This window comes from Enhydra lutris, unplaced genomic scaffold, assembly GCF_002288905.1.
Source record: "Enhydra lutris kenyoni isolate GAN:26980312 unplaced genomic scaffold, ASM228890v2 scaffoldscaffold2, whole genome shotgun sequence".
Classification (NCBI taxonomy): domain Eukaryota; kingdom Metazoa; phylum Chordata; class Mammalia; order Carnivora; family Mustelidae; genus Enhydra; species Enhydra lutris.
Genome location: NW_019154086.1, coordinates 73,027,485 through 73,054,017, shown reverse-complemented (window position 1 = coordinate 73,054,017; position 26,533 = coordinate 73,027,485). Strand labels below are relative to the sequence as shown.

The following is a 26,533-nucleotide window of genomic DNA, read 5'->3' as shown; positions in this document are numbered from 1 at the left end:
GAATTTTCATTTTGGAGATGCCAAGCTGAATCAACTCACAATCTGTAATGATACAAAAATGACACCACTGGAGAATGATAGAGTTATCAAGCCCAAGAACCGATATTAATAACGATTTTTCTTATAGTATACATACTTGAAAATGTGTAACACAAACGCTCAAACTTTGTCAATTGCATTTAAACAGAATTGTGTTTAATTGTGATTCCAGAAATGAAATCAGAATTACACACACACACACACACACACACACACACACCCTTCCCTAAAGGAATGACAAATGTCAATGTTCCTTAGGCTAAAAGTCTGATAACTCAAACCACACGTCCCCAGTTCTTACACTTTTCATATTTTCTTCAGAATATTTTACTCTTGCCCATGCTTGTGTTGAAATAATTGACCCTAATATGCACATATCCCATTCATCACTCCGTATATCTCCTTCCCAGTATCATTTGCTCTTTCCAGGTTCCAAAATATAGGCAGTTTTTCAAATAAGCAAAGGGAAAATAAGAGAGAAACAAACCAAGAAACAGACTCTTAACTGCAGAGAACAAGCTGATGGTGACCAGAGGGGAGGTGGGTGAGAGGATGGGGGAATAGATGATGGGGATTAAAGGAAGACACTTGTTATGAGGAGCACTGGGTGATGTATGCAAGTGCTGAATCACTATATTGTACACCTGAAACTAATATAACACTGTATATTGACTATACTGAAATTAAAATATAATATAAAATTATTTTTTAAAAAAGCAAACAATCAAAAAAACAATATGTAAGCAGTTTTCTAAATTTCTATTCATAAGTGTAATTTCTCTTTTTTCTCAATTATTTTTCCTGTAGAATCTAAGAACTTTGGTTAGAGACACTGAGAGTGGAAGTGGGGGCAGGAGAGAGATCACGAGGGGAGCCCATACTGTGTTGTGGTGTGTGTACTAACCACCCAAAACACAGGCATACACACACACACACACACACACACACACCCTGCATGTATGTGTACATGTATGTATGTGTTAATTTGTTTCAACGAGCATTAACTGTGTCAAACAGTGTTAAGATATCTAATATTCTAAGATATATAGGACAAAATTCCTCTTGTTAATGAACTTCCAATGAAATAGTGTTGAGAGCCCCACAGAGAGATAATAAGAATATAATACACTAAGATTGAAGTATATACCCAAGGGTCAAAATTACCGACGGAAGTCAGGAATACCAGTCAGGATCGTGAGAAAACTGAAACTGGAAGAGGCTGAACACAATGATGCCACCCACTGAAACCCTGTCTTGTGGAGGGGCCTTGACCAACTTGTCCTGTCAGAAGATAGGCTGATCCTTTGGGGGAACTGGGGACCTCAGATTGTGCAAACTGATTCCTTGAAATGTTGAAATAGCCTCTCTCTCTTTTAATGCTAAGCAACCATGTAAATTCCCTACAAAGATTAGTAGGTTTTCAGTAAAGGCTCATGATGTAACAAATTGCTCTTAATCTGCTTTCTATAAATATCCATAGAAATGAATTTAAAATACTCTTCGGTTTATCTCTAAAGTAATGGTATACATTATACATGCATATAAAGCATTTATAAGTAAGATATTTTTCTGGTACTATAAAAAATGTATGTATTTAAGCAATGGCTATGTTCCAAATATTCTGAATTCTGAGCACTAGAAATTTCTAATATTGAAAAACTTGTCTTATTCTAAGGGCAACTCATTGCTTTGTATGGATTATTATACATCATGTTTTATTAGTAATATTTAGAAGAATTATGGGCATACATGCATGTACCTAGCATTCAAATAGAAAATACTGAGGGGGGAACCAGATGCAAGTGCCAACTCCCTGCCATTAGGCTCCCCAGACATCCCCGCCTTTCACTTCATCTGGTGCAACAGCATTTCTGTGGCCTCCAGCTGTGGTCAGAATAGTGTTCATCTCATGCTATTCCCTAGTGTCCCAAAGGTGTTTAATTTTCAAGTCATAGTTGACACAGAGGAATAGAAATTCAGCAAATGAAAGAGTAACTTGAGATAAGAAACTAAAGGTGACTACATGGATATTATCTTTGCTTTAGGGGAAACATATTTTCCAGTGTAATCATTGAACCATCTCGTGTCATCTTCTAATCCTGGGAGACCAATGCTAAATAGATGAGGAAGTCTATTTATCCTAGGATACGGGATTTTAAATAAAACAATCCTGTGTTTTTTTGTTTTTTTGTTTTTAAGCCATGGAGCTACATGGCAAGGGTTTTTAATCCTTGTTTAAATTTAATTATATGCTTGTTTAAGATCTTAATTAACAAAAATTCGTTTTAGGTTACCTGCAATGAATATAGAGATACAACACCACAGGAAGTATCTGAAGTCTTTTACAACTTCTGAAAAACCATTAATGGATTTTATGTGCAAACGTGTTCCTATTGACTAAAAAAATTTATTTTCATGTGATGAATAACAGCCTATCTATATGAATAGAAGCTAGAAATTCCTCTATAAAGTAAAATTAAAAAGGAATTCCCAAAATAGAATCAACATCATACTGGCTGTTGAAAAATCAGTTCTGTATCTATAGCAATCGATAGAGGAAAGAATGTTAGATAATAAAAATTTTCTGTACCTTCATGAGGACATTCGTACCACTAGCTTGCCATATTAGACTGTTCCCAGAGTTCAGTATGGGAACATGTCTGTAAAGTAAAATATTATCAAAAGTACATGCATCCCAGGTTAAACTGACTCAGGAAAAAAATATATATATATATTTTTTAATATTCTCAGAGATCTAGGCTGTTAGTATAATGGAAGCAACAGGTGAGGGGAAGAATTGTTATCGGGTTCTTCTCATTCCAAAGCTGGGCTCTAGGACAAGTTCCCTTAACATAAGCTAGCACCCAGCCAAATAGGGCCATTCAGGACTAGAACACAGGTCTATTGAGGTTTCAGTCTTGAGGTTGCTTTTCCTCCTACATGAAAGGATAGAGTTGAATATGGAAGTTGCACTTACACTTTAAACTAAAATAATAGTAATTTAAACATCTAGATATTAAAATAAAATAAGTGAAAATATTTTCTGCTCTAAGATATGTTCTAAAACCACTTTGTTAATTCAGCCATCCTTTTAAACGTCTGCTCTTCCTTTAGAAGTGCTGCAATATTCTACTCATTTGTTGATTGCTTGTGAGTCTGTGGAATGTTCCGTTTATTACCAAGTGTGATTAAACAGAAAGGTTAGAGATAAACAGAAAGGAGTTCAATAGAGTCTTGAAAACCAGCTTGGGCAAAGAGACTTTGAAGGATAAATAAATGACTCCATGTAAAATTGAATCTTTAAATAGTGAATTAATAAATGTTTTTACATAGACTTCATGTTCTGCTATTTTTGAAAAATCAAAGAATGAAAAAGATTAATTAAATAGCATTCAATAAATGATTTTAAGGTTCTTGAAGGAATAGTATTTGCTGAGCTGCTGCTCCTAGTGCTACTATGATATTTAGATGTATAAACATATTGGCTTTTGTTAATTAAAATCTCTAATACCTTATAAGATGTGAGACTGAAGTATCCTATTTCTCAGGTTTCTATTGCCAAGCGTTAAGTCTGGAATTTTGGTAGAATTATATAAATTCTGTCATAAACTATTTAGATGAATCTGTTTTATTGGAAAAGTCCATTGAAAAAAAGCAATAACTGTATCCTCCCCCCCCCAAAAAAAGCAGTATATACTTATCTTTTTCAGGAGAGCTTCCTATTTGGCACTGAGGAATTATTCATGTATCCATTGGGTCTTTGGAAATAAGGCTGTGATCACCTAAAAGAGCTGGCAATTATTGCCATATGTGAATGTGGTTTTTCTAATCTGGACATTTATCCCCTAGGATTTGGACTAATAGCTCTAGACTTTTACTTCTCATTAACTGTCAGAAAAGCTATCAGACAGGGGAGACATTGGTCAGTGCCAACATGATACAGATTTGGACAAGTGGCTGAAAGTTAAAAAGATCAGTATCACCTTAGCAACAGTCTGTACTTATGGAGAAATAAGACTCAGGAAAACTAAAGAATTTCAGAGTCAGATTTATTTTGAAGCTCAGTAAAAGAAAGATCCTTCAAGAAGTGAGGACAAGATGTAGAGGGAAGTCAGCCAAGTTTCTAAGTGTTTTCTGGTGCATACAGCAGCCAAAAAAATAAAAATAAAAAAACTGCCAGTATTGGGGGTGGGAAGAATGAATCTGAATAAAGAAGCAAAGAGGCTTTGAGCTACAAATTGGAGGTAATCATTTCAATTACCTCTGAGGGGACCCATTCTGTGTTGGTCCTTCTACTAGTAAATATAAAGATTTCAAAGGAGGATAAAGGTATTAGTAGTGTGTAATAAGATGGGCTGGCATTTCAACAAGGAACCAAGGGCAAAACATTGCTCTGGTTTGTCTATCTTAATAAAAAGTTGTATGGGTATAAGATATCTATGGAAATCTCCAGGGTGACAAAGAGATAGTTGGAAATACAAGATACAGTAGAGAACTGGCTGCACATCTGTCAGTAATGTACTTAGACAAGAGAGTGCTCTTTTGTGATGTATTTTTGTGAATCCTCTGGAAAAAATAAAATTTTAATTGAGAATGATGTTGCAATCATATTTTAAGGAGAAACAAATGCTTAATACATCTCAAAAGAAGAAAATTAGGAAAAGGCAAATGTGGTTTAATGTAGTTCAAATACACTGCAAAATCTGTTGATTCATGCCAGAGATTTTAGGAATGTTTGCTTGTGTACATTATGTATGTTTAATTATTTATGTAAATATATTTTAATATTTGTTAATTTCTAATATGTACTTGAAACTTACTATGTTCTCATTTAATTCCTATAAAATCCTGGTAAGACTCTTTTACTCTCCCCATCTTATAGACACGGAGAAACTGATATGAAAAGACTTTGTAACTGGCTCAGTTACACAGGTAGTAAGTGACAGAGTCAAGGGGTGCCTGCATGGCTCAGTGGGTTAAGCCCCTGCCTTTGGCTCAGGTCATGATCTCAGGGTGCTGGGATCAGGCCCCGCACTGGGCTCTCTGCTCAGCAGGGAGCCTGCTTCCCTCTCTCTCTCTGCCTGTCTCTCTGCCTACTTGTGATCTCTCTCTGTGTGTCAAATAAATAAATAAAATCTTAAAAAAAAAAAAGTGACAGAGTCAAGTTTTGAACCTAACCATCCAAAACTGTGTTCCTACAATTATAATACGCACCCAACTGATAACTCCTATTGATTTTCCAGCATTGACATTGCATTTTAAATTGTTGGCTCAGTAGTCATGGTATATTTTTGTTGCTCTGTTCATAAATTTTCTCCTTTTTTTGCTTTGGGATAAATAGTATATATTAGCAAAGTCAGACAAATGTTGGAGTCCATGGAATGAAGGTTTTCTGCTTTTGAATCCAAGTATCTGGTTCATACGCAAATCAAATCAATATTCTGTTCTGAGAAGAAGAATCACCCAACTCAGTAAAGACACTGTTTTTCTAATGTGTCTGTGACCTGGGAGCTTTCTTTACTAATGTTTCAGTGTAATCTTTTTACATTAAAAAAATCCTATAGATTGTTTGATCATGTTGGCTTCTCTGGAAACCCATATTTTTTATAACAAATTTCATCTGTTGTCAATAAACAAAAACGTATATGACCAAGAAGACTTAAATTGGCATTTTCCTTAACTATTGGAAATAGTTAAGGAAAATGTTGGAATATTGGAATCAGTTTCTTTACAGTACAAATATGATAAATGCCACACAGTTTAGTACAGCAAATGCTTTCTTGGCTAACTCAGTGCAATGTATCCAAACTTAAATGGTGTGTCCTTCCTTATATATTTACTTTCTCCCTAACTCAGACAACAGGAATAGCACCCAACAACTTGAACAAGAAGCTTAGGTGCCAGTTCTTCTGGTTTCTTCTACCCAGTGTTCTGCATCCATTCTCTCTCCAAGTTCTAGAAATATTATCTAGCTAATATATCTCGAATACACTTCTTCCTAAGGTCATAGCTATTTATTTATGTCATAATATTTCTAATTTGGACTATTGTAGTAGTCTCTGTCTACTCCATTCTTGACTCCATTTGATGCATCTGTCCCATAGGAGCAAGAATGATCTCTTTGAAATATAAATATGATTATGGGTATCTCATGCATGAAACCTTTCAGCGACTTCCCACAACACTTACTATGTAAAAACAAACCCTTAATATAAACACAGCACTGCATGGCCTGGCTTGTCTGCATGCCTCCCCAGACTAATTTGAAGCTCTCTGTTTCAGCTATACTTTCTTTTTATTTCACTTTCAAAACTCTCAAAACTCTTTTTTTTTAAATTTTTAAAGTCCCATAACGTAAAAGAACAACAACATTTGTTAACTATTTTAAAGTATATATTCATAAGGCTATACAATCGTCATCTCTCTCTGATTCCAAAATATTTTCAACACCTCAAAAGGAACCCTGCCCCACACAGCAGTCCATCATCATTTTTTTCTTCTCCCAGGCCCTCACAATCACTGAAAAGCAGATGCTTTTTGTCCCTATGGATTTACCTATTCAGGGATATATCATATCAGTGAAGTTATATAATATGTGATCTTTCTGTCTGATTTCTTTTACTTAACAAAATGTTTCAGGGCTCATCTATATTGCAGTAGGTGTCTGTATTTCATTCATTTTTTATGATTGAATAATATTCCATTGTAGATATGTGCCAAATTCTGTTTATCTATTCATCTGTTAATGGATATGGATTATTTCCACTTTTGGTTTATTGTGAGCAGTACTCCTAAAAACTTTCAAAACTCTTGCCTCAAGACTTTCACCCCAGAATGATCTGTTGTCCACTTTTTGCCTCTGTCTTTCACATATCACATAAATCTTGTAGTGTTTTGTATGTATCACAGAAAATGATAGTCCTCTTTTTCAAGGTTAGATGGTATACATATCATGATTATTGATATAATCAATAATCATGATATGTATACCATATCGATGGTATGATATGATATGTATACCATAGCAATGGTACCTAATTATACTACTCAATTGGAAATCCACCTACTCCCTTTTGTTCTGAACTAACTTAACGTCTGCACTTAGGAAACAAACTTCCTTTAGGAAATATGCCTTGTGTTTTCTTTTATCCTGGGGATATTTATTTAAACATAACTCAAGAATTTTTTCAAAAGAAATGTTTAGAAGAAATTTAGAGCTTTCTTTATTTCTAGCTTTTATGTACAATTTGTGATTACTATTAATTATATATATATATAATTACATATTATGTATATATTACACATACTATATCATGTATTTCTGCATTTAGCACCTAGTGGAACACATAAGTTTTTTAAAAAATTATCCATCTTCCTTCATTTTTTTTTCATTATGAAGCTTTATAATTGATTCATAGCATGAGCCTGATTCTTTAAAGGGAAATTTATTCTGAAATGTTTATGAGTGGTTGAACCTAGTAAATGTGCATTGGAAATGTTATAATGGGACACTGCTATGAAGAGATGAATAAGGCTTTCATTCTTCTCTCAAAAGGTATTAGTTGCTTTTTATGAGCCAAGCATTCTAAGAGGCACGAAGGAATAAAGGGGGAGAAAAAGTCCATTAGGTGCTCATTATCTTATCTATCACACCACAGTAATAGAAGAGAAGTTGAGTTTTAAAGAGTATAATGTTACTGATACATACATTTTGTGAAAGCATGATTATATCTTCAGTATTTAGTTTATACGTAAGTCTCATAACTTTATCGCTTGACAAGATGTGTTAATTATCAACTGAGTTGAGCATACTTTGGAAGGAAGGATTATAGGTATTGGGGAGTTTCATGTGGATCGTGCAGTGTGAAGACAGTCAGAATGGGTGCTGGACTGTTTTCTTGGGCAATTTCAGCTATTACTGAACATGAATGGAATTTTGTGTAGTCACAAAAATATATTCTGCGTTTTAGGTATAGCTTCCTACTATATATCATCAAATATGTTGAAAGTATTATGAAACCAAGAGTTCCTCAGAAGGAAAAGGATATGGATCCAGCTGTTGTAAGTTATGTGCAGGCATTTTAGATATATGTTTTCCAGTCCTAATTAATAAAAAAATTGACTGGTTTCTAAATCTGTTGTTGCTTAGTTGGGTCTCCTACTCAATTGGAGTGAGAAGTACAGATCAGCAGCTGTGTGGAAGGCCTGGCTTGACATTTTTTCTGAAGTGCCTCAAATCTACTCCAATATCTTGGGAAAAGTGCTATTTTTTCCACTCCTGTTGGTATCCTGAGCAGTCTGTTGGTATCCTGAGCAGTTACGCTTCAATATACACTTTGAAGAACTCCAAATACAATATTATATTTTGGTGAAAATCACCTATCCAGTTGTATGATAAAGTTGAATATTTTACTTCCCTAGGCTTCTTGAGAGTTCTAAATGTCCAGAAGACTAAAGCAATAAAGTGGAATTGCATTCGCCCTTTTAGGTTTTGATTGGAACCTATTTAAAGATATGCCCCCCCCCCACACACACACACAATAAGGTTCCTGGTGAGCTGGCACACTCCTCTGCAAAGACATCCAGCTCACAGATACTTTCTCAGAGTCTGCCAACAGTGAAGCATTCCCTCTTCTCAGTGACTAGAATTTTCCTCCGTCAGAGCTATTCACCTGGCTAGATGGAGACCTGAGATATTGTAGAAGAAAACTATCCATGGTTACTCCAACAAAATGAGGGAAGCAATTTCTCTACATGCCCAGTAAGATCTGCCTACTATCTTTACAGTTACACCATATACATTTTTTGCATTAATTTTAAGGTGCTAGATTCACTGCCAGTCCGCATTTGTGATCAGTTTAAATTTTACAGAATGAGAAGGCAGTCAGTACACACCACATAAATATCTGTGTCTAGGAATTCTCCAGACTTAGATTTCACTTCTGGTTACAACACTTAATAGAGGGATAAGCAGCCAATGCACTTAATATCATTAAGCCTCAATCATCTCTTCAAGGAAAAGTAGATAATACCTGTGCCACATGATCATTGTAAGTACAGAAGTGAAGTACAAGTGCAGCGCTAGACATGGAGGAGATTTGCAGGAAATGGTATATATTATATTACATGGAGGTGAGAACTATTTTCTTCAAGTGGTTAGATATGGGGAAGGTGCTCCAAACAGGTAATGCAATCTACCTGGGTTTTTCTTTTTTTTTCCTCAAATTTTTCATTAAATTTGAGTCAGTTAACATACTGTGTAATATTAGTTTCAGGTGTAGAGTTTAATGATTCATCTCTTATATATCACACTGCTGGGATTTCAAAGCCTGCTGGAATAAGATGTGACTTAATGTCCCATCCCCTGAACAATCCCTCACTTTTCTAGCCTCAAGTGCAAGAACTAAGCACCTAAATTAGTAGGATAGAAGAAGTTAAGCTAAATGCATTTCTAAAGTAAACCAACAAAACTCTAAATAATAATTCCAGAGCGTGGGTGGAATACATAACGACCTCTGTCTTAAAAGAAACTTGCAAAATCTACTCAGTGGTTTTAAATAGGAACACACACACACATCTTTCTCCATCCTTCCTTCCCTCTCCCGTTTTCTTTCTCTCTCTGGCTCCCACCACCCCCTTCCCTTTGTTGTTCCCTTAGGGCAACAACGCTAAGCACAGGTGACCAAATCTGAAATTATGTAAAATAACCAAAAAGAGTGGACAGAAATGGCAGATGTCCTCTTTTGTTCTTCATCTTTATGTTCCAAATTTCTAATGTGTCCCAGTTTTTGTACTAGAAAAATGGTATATGTTTGCCAGCTATAAGCAATGCAGTTTAATATTTCTTCTGTCATATTTTCTCATCTTTCTAGTATACCTTCACCCTTTAATCCTTTCTTCCTCTTAGATGAATTTAACTTAATTTAATCTTATCCTTTTTATTCAATGATCTGTCTCCCAAGACAAATGTAAAGTTATGAATAATACAGTCTAACTATGCAGGAACAAAAACGATTGCCTCTATATTTAGAAATTAACCTCTTTAAGGAATTCGAACCTGGTCTTTTTACTTTACTTCTTTTTAAAAATATTTATTTATTTATTAGAGAGAGAGAGCTTGAGCAGGGGAAGGGACAGAGGGAGAGAAAGAATCCTATATAGACTTTACACCCAGAGCCCAGCTTGCTCTCACCACACTGAGATCATGACCTGAATCAAAATCAAGAGACAGACACTTAACGGACTCACCCACCCAGGTGCTCCACTCCTTTTTATTTTAATAATACCATTAAATACTATGATCTATTGCTGTGTCTTCTGCCCATGAGATTTTTTTCTATATTTTGAGAAATTTATTTCTACCTTAATTAAGGAGAGATATTTTGTATTTTTGACATATATATTAGAATAGACATATGCATGTGAAACCTCATAGTGACTTTTTTTCTTTGAAAACTTCATATTCTTATTCAAGGAGAAAAATAATTTTTTCTTGAATAGGATGGAAATAATTTTAAGTAAAATTAAAATATATAGATATGCTATTTGATACAGTTATGAACATTTATGTCTTCCCTAACAGTTTCAGAATACATGATTGGTTGAAATTTAATGAAACACTTATTTGACTAATGGTTTTGTTGATCCCATGGGCATCTATTTATGGACTTCTATTTGCTTTTTATGTTTCCTTTGTAAAGTTCATTCTTACCCATTTAGAGAATGAAATTTCAGCATATGTTGAGTAGAAATCCCCTTTTTATCTTGGGATAAAGATTTACCATAAACATATATATAGATGAAAAAAGAGACCTCAGAATTACAGTAATTCATTTTCTCTATGTTATCTTACAAATGTTAGCCATGAAGGTATTCAAAGCCAATACTGGATACTTCTAATTACACACTTCTTGTTGGTAATATTTTGTGATCATAAAATGAATACTTAACATATAAATGACACTTTATAGCTTTCTTTTATTTATTTATTTTTTAATATTTTACTTATTTATTTAACAGACAACACAAGTAGGCAGAGAGGCAGGCAGAGGGTGAGGAAGAAACAGGCTCCCTGCTGAGCCCAGAGCCCGATGTGGGGCCCGATCCCAGGACCCTGAGTTCATGATCTGAGCTGAAGGCAGCTGCTTAACCGACTGAGACACCCAGTGCCCTTATAGGTTTCTTTTAAATGCATCACTTTTTGACCACAATGTTATCAGTCATTTTAATAAATTTCACAAGATAAAAATGGGATAGAAAGCTGATAGGATCATAAGATATGTTAAAATAAAAATTTGAAAGTTGCAAAAGTGTTTCTTCAGGATAAAAATAGACATTATTTTAAAATAAACTTATCTAGAAAGTAAAGCAAATCTAAAGGACTTCTGATAAAATATAATGATGTCACCAGTTTTCAAATTCTAGGTGGCGATCTTCTCTTTTGGAGAGTGGATAATTAACTGTGTAACTAAGATGGCAAATATTTTTGCACTGTCTCTTGCAGCATCCATAGAATTCTTTTTTCTTTTTTTTTTCCTCTGAGTTTTCTACCTTTTATAGGTTTTCTTTAAAATCCTGGTTTTTAAAAATTGTGCAATTTTCTGTTTAAATGTTCCCAAGTGAGGTATAGTTACTTGAGATCAGAAGTGTGAAATTCACATTAGTGGGGCTATTGACATTTGCAGTCAACGATAATTTTCCTCCATGTTGGATTTTTTAAAGAAGAGAGGAGAGGAAAAAGAAAATACCTAGAGCAGTATAATAGAAACAAGAACTAGTAAAAACCACAGTGAAAATGTGTGCGAGGGTGTGTGTGTGTGTGTGTGTGTGTATGTAGTAAAGTAAGAGTAATTTCAATGTATAAGTCTAAACCGCACATAGTATGCATAGTTAGTTTCTTACTTTCATGACATGTACCTAAAGCTCAAATTATACCACACACACACACACACACACACACACACAGTGTTCATTGATTGAAGTGTTGTGATATTTTTGTGTGAACGTGCTACAGCCTTTTCGCTTCTAAAACCCCTTTAGTTTTTGTCATTAGATAAATGATAACATTAATAAGAAAATTAAAAACAGGGTTACATGTTTATTATTTTATCCTGCTTTTTCCCCATAAAAATGGCATGAACATCTTTCTGTGTGAGACGTCAACTCCATCAGATAAATGTATGAACACATCATAATTTATTTGTGAAAATGTATGAATATGGGATAACTTAACCACCTTTCTAATTTGAGATATTCTTTCTAATTTGTCAATATCATAAATATATCTTTGCATATATAAATACACACAGGACCTAATTGGTTTTTGTGCATTTACATGCAATAGATCCTTTGGAGATCACATCTAAGGTTTTCATGATTTGTGTCTCAAACTCCTACTCTGGGTGATTACAAATCTATTATGGAACTTCTATTCTAAAATTAGTTTATAAACGTAAGTATTGGACTGGTGATCTCCCTGTGCTCTAGTTACAGTTCCAATGCAGCCTGGAAAATGCCCATCTATAGTAATTCTTAGACATAGAAGTGATTTACCTTCTCCAAAACCCCTTCCTAGGAATAGTTTTTCTTATACATTCCAGTGCTACTCTGGTCTACAGAAGATTCTGGCACTATCCTGAAAGTCTTTTCTGGGCTCTCTCTCAGTATGCCTTGAGTATAGATTTGGGCCCTTTGCATTTTACATTCACCATAATAAAACCCCATAAAAATGACTTTCTCTTTCATAAGCTTCCCTCCTTTTCCTCTCTTTTAGTATTTACCTATTTGTTATATACATAGTATTCCTATGAATTTGTAAACTTAGTTAATGGGTCTCATCTCTGGGCATTGATAAGAACAGAAAAACTCAAATAAGTGCCACTCTGGGGATCCACAGTTCTCCCCTGAAAGTGGAAGACAACGGAAAAGCTGGCCAAATGCGACAATCTGCAGGATGGGGGCTGTTTTCGTATTCTCTTTGTGGCCAATGTGCATTGGACATATTTCAGGTCTACTGGCACCTGTCTTGCTAAATCTGATGGAACAACAACAAACACAATAAAGTCTTGTTACTAAGCTATCTTTGAGCCACACCAGATTGTGATTGATTCTGTTGTGTTTAATGGTGTGGTGGCATTTTGCCTTAGGCCTTTATTGAACAGTGGAAGGAACAGAAGAAGGAAACACTTGATCACTTTGTAAATGCTGCACATTGCAGGCAGGGTTTAATGACTGAACGTAGCCACTTCCAGTGTATTGAAATCCTTCGGCCTTGCCTCAAAGCATTGTACCTCTATTCAAATGGCAAAGAATAGAGTTCCTGTAAGATTGTGGAGTGCAGCTCACTTTGGGAATAAACAGTTGCTTTGACCTTGTACCGGCAAATAGACCCTGTCAGGTCTGGAATTGCAAGGCCAGGAAATCATCTGTTTAGTCAGTGCTGGTTCTGGTCATTAGTTTGTGTTTATGGCTGGGAATTGATAATATAGCCCTGTGTCTATGGAGCTAAAGTCTGAATACTAAATGGGACCTATTTACCAACAGCTTTATTTTTTAATTTAAAGTTAATTCAAATTGAAATGAGCCTTTTAACCCTTAATTAGGACCATGTTTTCTCTTAAAAGTCAACCACATTAGTCAACTGGAGACAAAATTCACTTTGCAATTGAAAGGCTGTCTACTTTCTTTCAACAGTAGCCACCATGGTTTACTAAGTGCATTTGTTTTCCTTTCACTATGGTAACTTTACCCATTCTCTGTATCAGCGTAGCTCAAACCCATCAATTATGACTTGGAGGAAAGTATGCTATGTGCTTTGGGAATAAGGCCAAGATTCTATCTTGAAGCCTTTTTATAATTATTATTCATTGTATACACAGTGCTCATAATACTCTCTATTTCATACTTTTTCTTTGTTATTTTCCAAAGCTGATAGTTGGATTTTTTTAACGCACCTATTGACCTATAGTATTTAGTTCCTGTTTTATTGTTACCTCTTCATAAATATGGAATCAGCAGATTCCCAAAATATTTTTCATTCATTCACTACAAATTGGTATTATTTTGGCTTCCTTCTATTATTTTATTCACATTTTTTAGTGCTCTCAATAGCAGATTAACATTTGGCAAGGACTTTATCGTTTTTGTACTACTGTGGCCCAACTTGGATTCTTCAATAAGTTTTGGGGTTTGCTCAATAAGTGAGCAAGCATATTCTCACTAACTCAGCACTTAGAATAGAGGAACTAAAATGTAGATTAGTAAGGAAAGACAAAAACTCATGGCAGACTAGAAGTCTGCCTCTAGTAGACAGAAGAAGAGAAATGTATTCTCTTTTAAACTTTATTTTCAATCTTGTGCCTATTTCCCTTGTCATTAAAAAAAGAAAAAATTGGGGTGCCTGTGGGTTCAGTGGGTTAAACCTCTGCCTTCAGCTCAGGTCATGATCTCAGGGTCCCGGGATCGAGCCCCGCATTGGGCTCTCTGCTCAGCAGGGAGTCTGCTTCCCTCTCTCTCTGCCTGCCTCTCTGTCTACTTGTGATCTCTGTCTATCAAATAAATAAAATTTCAAAAAAAAAAAAACAGGAAAAATTTTTTCTTACATTTTACAAAATTAAAGAGAATATCATATTTTAAGTTTTGTTCATTCCCTTAAGATTTTCAAAATTTTAAACATCCTACTCCATCTGAACCGTACGTAAGATCAAATATGGTTTTATTGTGTTATTTGTTAAGATGAAACTATGAAATAGGGAATTATTTGTTTGGTGGTCAATTTATTTTTCAACCCCTTCAATCATGAAATCAACATGTCCTTTGAATACATACCACTTTGATACAGAAAAACACTGAAAAGAGTAAAAATCTGTCATTTCTTTTTCAAGAATATTTCTTTTAAGTCAGAAGAGAATCTCTTTTCTTTGTCTTGTTGCTCTATGTGATTTTGTAATTTCAGTGGCAAATTTTAATCCTTAAAGCAGTGAGGAAAGTGAAGTACTTCAATCTACTTATTACAACCTAGAAAGTTCTAGGAATCCTACAAATCTTGGTACACAAAGTATTAACCTTTTGAAGTGTTAATGTGAAGAGTTTTTAGAGATAAGTTAGTCAATGCCCATCACTTGACAAATGAAAAAATAGAAGCGTAGGGACTAAAATTGGGTTCAAGTTACTCATTCACTTCAAAATGTATCTCATCAAGTGATAGGTGCTGAACAATGTGCTAGACACTCTGCATACAAAATGAATAGGAAATAAGTCTTATCTCTATAACGCTGAGGGTCTAACCTGAGAACATACTGTAATTACTACAAATGGAACTTGAGACTTACTGATAGAAAAGCAAATCACTATCCCAAGGACATAATTAGAATTTGTATGCTCTTAGCCAGTGCCTTTGGGATAATACCCATTTACCAGAAAAGATTAGATCCTAACCTGAATTTTCTCTTCCTAGTCCAGTGCTCTTCCTGTAAGATACTGACAACAACTTGAAGTCTTGGGATTAAAAGAAGAGAAATGAAAGAATTTCTTGATGAAAATGACATTAAAATGTCATATTGAAATTGATCTTAGCACTCACATTTTCAAGCAAGGAGATCCATTTCTAAAATAGACATGTCATATGGATTTGATCTTTTTAAAGCTAGGAATGCAGCTTTTATCACTTTAAGACTGGACACAATAAAGTGTCTAGGTCATTTTGGAGATTAATACATATTTGCCTGAGGAAAATGAATTTTAAAAATCCAAATGTTGTATAAACAACTCTCATTACTTAGTAAATCTACGCTGATATCTAGTAGGGTTTGAGGAAGTGACACCTCTGGCTTTTAATGATTATTAATTTAGACTCATGGCTCACCTTACTTAGATTCATCAACACAAAATCAAAGATAAGAGCTCCTGCCACGTTTAACTACTTCAAAAATCTTCATTAAAGCAGAGGAATAAAACATTTCTGGGACCACAAAAACTAGGGTGGTAATTTGTCTCCACTCAAATGATATGAAACTGTGTAATTACTCTTTGGTTTTACTACCCTGGGATTGAAATCTGTGAGTAATCTAACCAGTGTTTGAGAATAACATATATACCAGGTTACCTGAAGAAATCTGTAAATCAGAATTCTGTCATTCTGCCAGTAGTTTCGAATATGTATGTATCCACCTTAGTTGAATATTGCTTTAGTAGCTTGCCTGAACCATGGAAGGCCTTAACTATATAGTATATATTGTTTGTTTGCTTTGTTTTGTTTTGTTTAATTTTAAAACTTAAAACTGGATAAATCTGAATTAGTATCCATTTTGTCCACTCTTTTTTCCGTGATGTTCTGTAGTAAGTTGACTAAGATTTCCCTTGAGCAATGAAAGGAAGAAAAACATTACTCTCTACTCCTTTACCTGATTTTTTTTATGCTAAACCTTCTTAGTCCCTGAAATACTACTAGAATGAAAGAAATGTGCTGATTATTTTATCACTAGTTTTGCATTCAAAGAGAAAGGAGGTGCTCTCAAATTACAATCATTGCTTTTATTACTTTAAGCAAGATACTAAAACACAGGTATTTATGCTTCTTAGAGGTAAAGGTTCAAATTCTTCCAGCAGGAATTTTTTGAAAGTTGAAGACGGTATAATAGGTATATAGGTATTTAAGCACAAATTGATTGACTGCAAGGAAGAGAGAGAAGAGAGATTATTTATTGATGGGAAAAATTTGAAAGTAAGTATGCTATATAAAGAATTTCTCCTTATGAATTTAAGGAGTGTTTCCTATCAGTATAATTTTATTAATGAATATAAATTATTCAGTCATATTCTCAAATTTGTTGGACAATTTTAGTAGAAAATTTAAAGATCCTGCTTGTAGCAAGAAAGGAAAAAAAAAAAACCCCACATACCGTGAGTTGTGCTATTCCTGAATTTAACAGCTCTGCCCTTCCAACAAAAAACACTTGCCCATCTCCCCCATAACATTTACAGACATCAAATAGAAAATCCTAGAGAATCATGAGAAAACATTACCCTTTGTGATAAATTTTCTTACTAAGAGTAGATGACGAAAGACTTGCATTTGTTTAATTAAATAAGTTTTAAATGACTGTTCTTCAATGTCATAACAACAGCTTAGAATTAGTAGGAAAATAATTCATGGTTCTAGAGAGTTATTTGTTTTCAGTAGGTGATTTATATAAAATTAACAGCGGGAAAATCTCTTTTTTTAGATTATGCCATTGAATTCTTCATTATCTTGGGGCATGCTACTTTTTCTGTTTGTCCATTCTGTAAAATGAACAGATTCATATCTGCCCCAATGATTTCAATACAATTGTTGTGAGATTCAATTGAGATGCTACCTATGAAAGTTTTTCAGAAAGAGTAAAGAAGTCTACACAATTTAGGGTGTTGCTATTGAATCTATTATTGGACTCTGTATGGTTGTAATTTCATAAATATTAACAAATTGGAGAAGTAGAGCCAATCACCTGACTACCACCAGAAGAGGCAGAGTAGGGGCTGTCCCAGTTGTGAGTCACCTGAAGTCCCGGACTTCTGGGTCCTCAGACGGACTGTACACAGACTGGCCAAAGTGATTTATTAGGATCTTTTTAGCTCCATTAGCTTATAATTCTACTTAGTACCTCTCAACTACATTCTCTGCTTGTCTCTCATCCTTTAGAAATACTTTCCGCTGTAGAGATGAAGAATTTGCCCATGGCGACTTAAACAAATAGGGTGTTATGTTTCTGACATTATAAGAAATCCTGAGAGAGGTGCTAGTTAAATCAGGTGCAGGTTATACATCTAATTTTCTTGGCCTTTAACTTATTGTCACATGTAAACCATTATGCAGAGAATCAATGCTGGAATAATGTAGGCAGAGTGGCTTCTGTTACATTTGGACCATCTCCTGCGAGGGGGGCGGGTATTTCAAAGACTTTCATCAGATTTCTGTTTGCATCTTTTTGCCCATCTTTTAGCCATCATTTGGGCCATCCATAACTATTTGCAATCATATCTGTGTAAAGGAGTACTCAGCAGACTGTGATTCTAAACAAAATCAAAATTCTATCAGCAAAGCTGAAAGCAGGGTTAGGTGTTTACTATGTGACCAACAGTGACCATCATGTTCCTCTACTTAACAGTTTCTCTTTTCCTGTTTGTATTTGTGTATTTAATTATGCTACTTACAGGCCAGCTTTTACTATATTTTCCAATCTTTCTCAAATGAGATTCCTTCTGTGTAGCTCCTTCCAACAGCTCAGTCAAAATGGAATGCTTGCTCCTTGTGGCCTATGTTAAATGTCTGTTGCCGCCTTGTTATTGCAAGGCCCTTTTAAGATAGACAGAATTAGGGGCATTTGTATCTTCAAGGCTAACAGAAAGCCTGAACAAGAGTAGATAAAGGATTGCCAAGGATTTGTTAAACTGAATGTGCGTGTGTCTACCTACCTTTTACTAGTATTGTATCTAAGGTTATCGAATCAGATTTAGAGAAAATCAAGTTACTAGTTTGAATCACATTCTTAACTTCTAGGTTGATTTACTCTAGCTACTTTGAAGTTATTATTAGAAGTCCTGTGTTGTAGCTAAGAAGTGATTATATGACTGTCTTGTCTTTTCCTTAAATATCCCAGAGTATAGCCATTTATAATATTAACAAAAAGTGATTGAGTGTTTAGTGAATACCTTTACGCTAAATGTTGTAGAAGCCATAAAAACCTCCAATAAAAACATGCAGATAAGCTTACCAGCAACCAAAAAACAAAGTAGACGCCAACACTGCAACTCTATCTTTTAAAGACTCAGTATTGCTCTCTTGCAAATTTAAAGGCGCTCAATGAGCTAAACTGAAACCAGAAGTTAAGTGTTTATACTTTACATCATTTTCCCCTGAGGCAATATGACATGAGATATGAGTGGTGGTTTCTAACCTGTGCTCAAGAACAATGTTCAAAAGTTTATAATCCTAATCCGTGTTTGGTTAGGACAATAGAATTTATCTGTGTGGCTCTCAATGTGGCACCAAAATTTGTTTGATTTAGGTAATCCGAATGCAGCCATTCTTGATAGAAACTAGAAAACAGCAAGACTAGATTAACGAATGCTATCATCTTTAGTTATTGTAATCATGGGTCTTAACAGTAGATTTCCCTTGGCAGTGTATTTTTTAAGAAACATTCAGTAGGAAGACCCACTGTTATGGATATAATGTGTCACCTTTCAAAATGCATTTAATGATTATGAAAGTTAACATTTGTCCACACAGGTTTACTTGCATGCAAATAACCTATTATTCACAATATGAAGTTGATGAAGGAAAATTCTGAGATTCAGTGATAAAGGCAATCTATAGAGTATATTCTCTATGTCAGTGTTTAAGTCATCAAATCTCAATGTAGCATCGACATTGAGTTTTAGAGATTTAAGAAATCATTAACTTCCAAAGATAATCTGGAGGAAATTTAAAAAATTTAGAGCCTGAATTGAATCCTCAAAACAATGTCAGGAGACTTCTTGCAGGATTTTCACGGTGATTTCAGTTCCCAATTTAATTCTCGTATTGGATCACATGAAACATTACAGCATTTTGAATTTAATATACAGATTAAGCAAAACTAATATAGTAGAGGCATATTTCTGTTAAAGCAGTATATATGAAGAATGTTAAATGGGCAGCTGAAATCAATACTTCATCACGAGTTAATTGGACTTAAAGAAATGTCATTCAGAGATGTCTAGAAAAAAAGATGACACTCTTACTTATGAAGCTTTACTCTGGGCACCTGGGTGGCTCAGTTGGTTAAACCACTGCCTTTGGCTCTGGTCATGATCCCAGAGTCCCACATCCGGCTCTCAGCTGTGCGGGAAGTCTGCTTCTCTCTCTGACCTTTTCCCCTCTCATGCTCTCTTTTACTCTCTCTCCCTCTCTGTCAAATAAATACATAAAATCTTTTTTAAAAATTAATAAAAAAAAAAAAAGCTTTAATTTTGGAGAACCTGGGTATTTTGGTTGGTTAAGCAGCCCACTCTTAACTTCAGCTCAGGTCATGATCTTGGTGTCTCTCACTAAAATAAATAAATATATTTTTTAAAGATTTTATTTATTTGAGAGAGAGAGAACAGGAGCACAAGGAGGGCAAAAGGGGAGAGCAGAGGGGGAAGAGGACTCCCCGCTGAGCAGAGTAGGGAGCCCTTCCTGGCTCCATTCCAGGACCCCAGGATCATGACTTGAACCAAAGACAGATGCTTAACGAACTGAGCCACCCAGGTGCCCCTAAAATAAATAAATCTTAATAAAAAAAAACAAAAAAACCAACTTTAATCTAGTAACAATTCACAAGTAGATCAGTTTAAATAGAAACTATACCTCCCATGTATTTGAGATATAGACAAGGAACTATACTGAAATAGAAATTACACCTCACTATGTTTTTGAGATTCAAACAAGGAAATATATTAAAATCTCAGTTTAAGCCATTGCTATAGAAGTTAAGGAACAACACTGTCAAGGCAGAAAAAAAAAAAACAACACAGCTCCTGGGAACCACGCATCAAGAATCTTAAAATAACAAAGCCACGATTTCTTCCTTCAGTTGCTTACAATTGTGGACATGGAGTTGTACACACAGAAACCCATAAAAACCGAGCGAGTATGTAGTGCAGGGCTAACTGTAGTACAGAAAGTGTACACATTGCATCATGTTTTAAAAGGGGATGGCTACATGATGACATGGCTTTGCTGTATTTTCTCCACAAATAGTTCAATGCCAAGGAAAGCTGTGAAAACATGAGCTGGAAATTTCCTCACACTCTGGTGCCAAAATAATCTAAATCTTCGGGTTTTTTTCCCCTTAACATTTGGTGTAAATTCAAATGTATATGTGGAGAAACGATACTGGGCCACATTATTTGCTTCTGTAAGTTCTGGGGGGTGGTGGGGGTGGATTTTTATTCATAATGAATGCATACCCTAACATTCTGAAATCTGTTTGACATATTTTCAAAAATACATTTTCAAAATTATCTCAGAATTTAAAAGAGCCATTTTGTTTGTAGCTTGCCGACCAGGTTTCTACAAGGCTGCGGATGGTAATATGAAATGTGTCAAGTGCCCACCCCACAGTTCTACTCACGAAGATGGTTCAGTGAACTGCAGGTGTGAGAATAATTACTTCCGAGCAGACAAAGACCCTCCATCCATGGCTTGTACCCGTGAGTAGTTTTGCTGCAACCCATGCCTCCATGTTTGTTTTATTTTTAATTCTTGTTATTGCACTTTTTTATTCTTTTTTTTTTTTTTTAAGCATTTGGCCCATTTCCTTCCGTTATCCATGTGCAAGTTGAAAGCTTTCTCTGCTTCACTCTCCATGCTTGGCTCACCACAAATGCAACATTTATCACGCAAAATGAATTAGTTTTTAAAGCACTTCCTGCAACAGGACCCCCAGAAAGAAGGAGAATTTTCTTTATCTTGGTTTAGATCTTGTATTACATTTGACAGAATAGGGGAGGTTATAGTCATGGGATTTGTGTTTTTACATTTCTATTCCCTCTTGTTATGTGTTGGTCATAGGTCATAGGGAAAAAGGACTAAGATTTATAAAACTAATAGTAAAGTTTTCATAACTATTCACGAGGGCATTGAATTTAGTAGTAAATTCCCTTGTTGGACTATGTGAATACATCTTCAACTTGAATCAAAACTCCCCCGTTCATGGCTTAGGGAGGACAGTGCTCTTGAATCCATGTGTCTATAATCTCATGGATCCTCTAAGGACGAATTAAAAGTATATAATAGAGACAAGATGGTTATTTACCTCTTTCAGTTCCATTGTAAATTATCTATTTCCCTTGTAGTAGAAAACAGAAGTGAGGCTCATTAATCTTTGTTGAACTACTTTGCAGGACCTCCATCTGCACCAAGAAATGTTATCTCTAATATAAACGAGACCTCGGTCATCCTGGACTGGAGTTGGCCCCTGGACACAGGAGGCCGGAAAGATGTTACCTTCAACATCATATGTAAAAAATGTGGGTGGAATATAAAACAGTGTGAGCCATGCAGCCCAAATGTCCGCTTCCTCCCTCGACAGTTTGGACTCACCAACACCACAGTGACAGTGACAGACCTCCTGGCACATACTAACTACACCTTTGAGATCGATGCCATTAATGGGGTGTCAGAGCTGAGCTCGCCACCAAGACAGGTCGCTGCAGTCAGCATCACGACCAACCAGGCTGGTGAGTACATGCTGGAGGCTTCCTACTCCTGCCGTCTCCGAGCCAAGTAATGGTTTTGACAGAGGGGGTGGAGAAAAGGGTGAGAAAACAATTTTTTAGAAAGACCCCCAGAATTTTCTTTTCGGTCACATTTAGACAGTTATGCTACATTGAATAACTCAATTTAATTCTTTAAGTTGGAATAATCATATTTTTTAGATAATTTTAAACTGGTTTAATCCATTGCTTTTCAGTAGGGAATCTTAAAATAATTGGAACACTGGAGATGGTACTTGTGGGCCTCCTTGACACATTTTGATATTCCAAAGCACTTAACAGACATTGAAACGTAGCTTGCAAAAGGTTATGCAGAATACTTAAAACTAGAAATACCTTTATCTATGTTATAATTATATCATATTTTTATATCACTATTCAGCTATTTTATGCTCCTCAGTAGCTCTGAGTGTTATTTGCTGAGATTATTCTCTGATTAATAAAAAAATAAAATAAACCCATTTTATTTGATAGATATAATTTGTACTTAAAATTCAAAGAAACTTGTGGAGAAGCGTAGTGAAAAGAGGTCTTAGTGAAGAACAGTTGAAATCACTGATCTAAAAATTTGCAAATATAAATTACTTTTATATTTTCCACTGACAATCTTTTTCCAATTGAAACAAAATGCTACATTGGCAGGTTGTAAGACAATGCCCTTTAATAGGAAATGGAAAAATTAAACAATAAGCAAACTTCTCACCTTTCTTTGTCTTTACATCCACAACGTTTCTGTTCTCTTTACTATTAGTAAATCTTGTTCTTTCAGTCACCCCTTAAATCTTCTCTGTGTTTTCTCCTTCTCTGGTAATTCTTGACTATGGCTTTTGTGTTTTTGTTTTGTTTTTTACGCAGTGAGGAGTCCAAAATTATTTATGGGATTTCAGTTGTGATTCTCTCAAACATATGGAAAGGTCATACTTGACAAAGTCTACACATGTGACACACCAGTGGTGCCCCTTTGAGATAAGGTGATCACAGTGTTTCCATTATTGATAACTGTGATGAATGAGAAATAAACCGTTTTCTTTTGTAGGCAGCAAAGCCTGTGCAAAGTTAAGCTGATGCTCATTGTATAAAATTGTTGCTCTAAGATACTGTAATTAAGGATACTACCTTCCAAGCAGCTCAAGACAGAAATATCATTGATCGTTTATATGGAAATAAATAATGGAGTCAAAGGGGGAGAAAAGGAAGAGACAGAATGTGCCCTGAGAATGCTTCAACTAGAACTACAGATTCTTGGGTCTGCTCCCAGGTGGGTTCACCTTGGAGCTGGAAGTCAGGATGGAGAGTCAACTTTGCCTCTTACCTGCATGTGGCTTGAATTTGGAAGCCCCTCTGCTGTCTCATGGGACTCGCCCTTTGCTCTGAGGTGGCAGGAGGTGTACTAGATGGCATTGGGGAAGGTAAAGAGAGCTGATTAAATTCTCTCTTTGGCTGGGAAAAGTCTTAGAGCAGCAGCCAAAAAACTAGCTAAAAGACAACACTTTCATTTCACTTGGCTGGCTCAGGAAGATTAGTTAAATCACCAAAGTTGCACAGTTAAGAGCTGTCATCCAGGGCTAATATTCCATAAATATGCATCAGAATGAGTCTGCTCGTGGTTAAAATTTTGCACCACTTCTATACTAGTTCAAAGTAGTTCTAACTACTTCTGCAGGTGAGTTACACAAATAGCTCTGTATTGGTTCATTTCTCAGGTACCCTGGGTAGCCTGCTAAACCCAGTGTCTCAGCTCTACTTGTCCTCTCCCATAATTTGGCAACCAAAGGATAAATGCTGGCATAAGGCAGGGGGTGGGGGGAGGTCTTTGCAGTCCTGCACTGGAACTCCTCCTTCTTGAGGGGACCTTGTCCCTGCTATGTGATTAATAGGTATTTTGATTATTATCCCTGGCAGAGTCCATGTGCAGACGTCTCCCTATCTGATTTCACACCCCTCTTTTTTTCCTACTTTGCTTCTGCTCGCCTATGCTGATGGAACTCTTATACTTTTACATTCTCTCTTGGTGATAAGTAAACTTTATTTGTGGAAAAGCCATGACTTTTAAATGAAGTGTGCTGTGTCATTATTTTAATCTGATTTACTGAATCTACTTTTCCCCACCAGAGTCTAGATCCCAGACCAAACAACATGTGTTTTGCTTCGCTTCAGTTAATGGTATTTAAACTTCATAACTGATAGTATTTAAAAATTTGTAACTTAGGTTTACTTAACTGTCTTCCATGAGAGAAAGAGATGAGTAATGCTGTTGCTATATATTGCATGATTACAGCTTCTCATATTCAGTGAACACAGGGATTTTAAGAAATTATAATTATGTGGCACATGGCTTTCCCAAATCCTACATTTCATGCTGATTTACTACCTTGTTTAAAATAGGAGCATCAATCTGTGTTATAATTATCTCCCAAGTCAAACAGCAACGTATAAAAACAAGCAAGAGCTCCTTATTTCCTATCTTATCATTGGCCTCTGGCTTTCTGACAATGCATTTATCAGGAAACTAATAGTTCCAGATATATACAGTGAATGAATCGAGGTAAGGGCAACCAAGAGCAGGCCAAGACATTAAAAAATAAATGGGGTTGATGCTTTGGCCCTCCCAGTTACAAATCACGAGGTAAGACAAATTTAACAGGGATGATATCAGTTACTCTCTCTAACCCCACTATCATTTTTGTAAAAAATTACAATTTGTCTACACTTTGCACCACTAAGCACTTTATATATTTATTTCAGGGTGTCTGTATCATTCCATGTGCCTGGGGTGATAAAGGTCTTTGTTCCATCTTCAAATCCCCACAGTAAGATATATAACCAAGATTAGGAGCAATGCCATTTCTCCAGGGAGTGTTTCTTTGTTTTGCTTTATTTTTGTTCTTGTGAAGGTTAATGGACTGGTAGCCTTGAAAAATGAGCTCCTACCACTAGAAAGATATGGCTGTGACAGATATGATGCCATGGTGTTTAAATTCCTCCTAGGCTCTCTATCTTTGACAAGGATATAAAGGAGGAACGTGAATGTGTCCCATTTAATTTAGTTTCTGAGATTGAGTTTGTTGATTTTTCCCTTGATTATATTGTAAAAGCCTTGCGATGACCACATGATAAGCCACCTTCTAAATTGTAGAGGATTATGTTGTAAATTCGGATATTTGTTCAATACTTTCACATAGTATGCCAGTGAGATCAAAAGCATGGACTCTACATAAAGATTGTATCTATCTGTGAATCTGGCAAACATGTTCAGAAGGAATTGCAGATTGTGAAAAAAAAATCTGTAAAGTTATAACTTGGTGTAAATTGTGACTTCTTGTTTTCTTCCCTGAATGAGTGTATTTACTTCTCAGTTCTGGAAATAATCATTCCACTAGTGGACTGTCTGTCTCAGTTTATTCTCAACCTCCATGCTAGCAGCTGCCCACTTTTCACTATCCTATAACATGTGATGATCTTAGTCTAAAATAGGGATCACTAATAGAGACTTTAGGGCCTTTCGGTTCTGAGGTTCACCCACCCCCATTTTACAGCTGGAAAAACTGTGATCCCAGAGGCCTTTTCAACATTTCATCAAGAGATCAAACTTTTCATTTATGTCTCCCAACTCCAATTCCATTCTTCTATCCTCAAATTCTTTCTGTCATCCTGTGATTCATGCCATGTGGCTACAAAAATAAATGCTTAGCCATGGAGACAGAGAGGGAGATTGTTGGAACATTTTCTCTAACTTATGCCATCCCTAGTAAATTTGGTCCTTGCTTCTCAGTCATCTGTCAAAGAGTTTCTTAGAGTGTTCTGTGCTCGACCATCCTTATCATCTCTACTCTTCAGCAAACCTAATCTCAACCTTCATGCCCTCATTCTCCACAGATGATTTTCCCTCTGGGATACTATGATTTATAATAAGAAATAATACATTTGGTCTTCGTCCCAGTTCAGGACATAATGCTCCTAAAACCCCTGGAATTTCTTAAGTGATGAGAGTAATAAAGGTATATTTTGTTATTCATAATAACTCCCTCCAACCAGGCCTGCATTTATGTTAATGAATCAGCTTTTGGAAAACCCCTAAGGATGGGGTCTGATTGCCAGAGGAACCAAACCCTGTGATTAGAAGGTTGAAACTTGGGCGCCTGGCTGGCTCAGTGGGTTAGGCCGCTGCCTTTGGCTCAGGTCATGATCTCAGGGTCCTGGGATCGAGTCCCGCGTT

The 26,533-nt window shown here is 35.7% G+C and overlaps 1 protein-coding gene across 1 annotated transcript in view; it reads left to right on the top strand.

Annotated features, from left to right (window-relative positions):
* Positions 1 to 26,533, top strand: part of LOC111148166 (EPH receptor A3) — a 378,938-nt gene that overhangs the window by 207,753 nt on the left and 144,652 nt on the right. The window contains exons 4-5 of the mRNA XM_022504614.1: positions 21,097 to 21,252; positions 21,946 to 22,281. Coding sequence (XP_022360322.1) covers positions 21,097 to 21,252; positions 21,946 to 22,281 — 492 coding nt within the window. The remainder of the gene's footprint in view (positions 1 to 21,096; positions 21,253 to 21,945; positions 22,282 to 26,533) is intronic.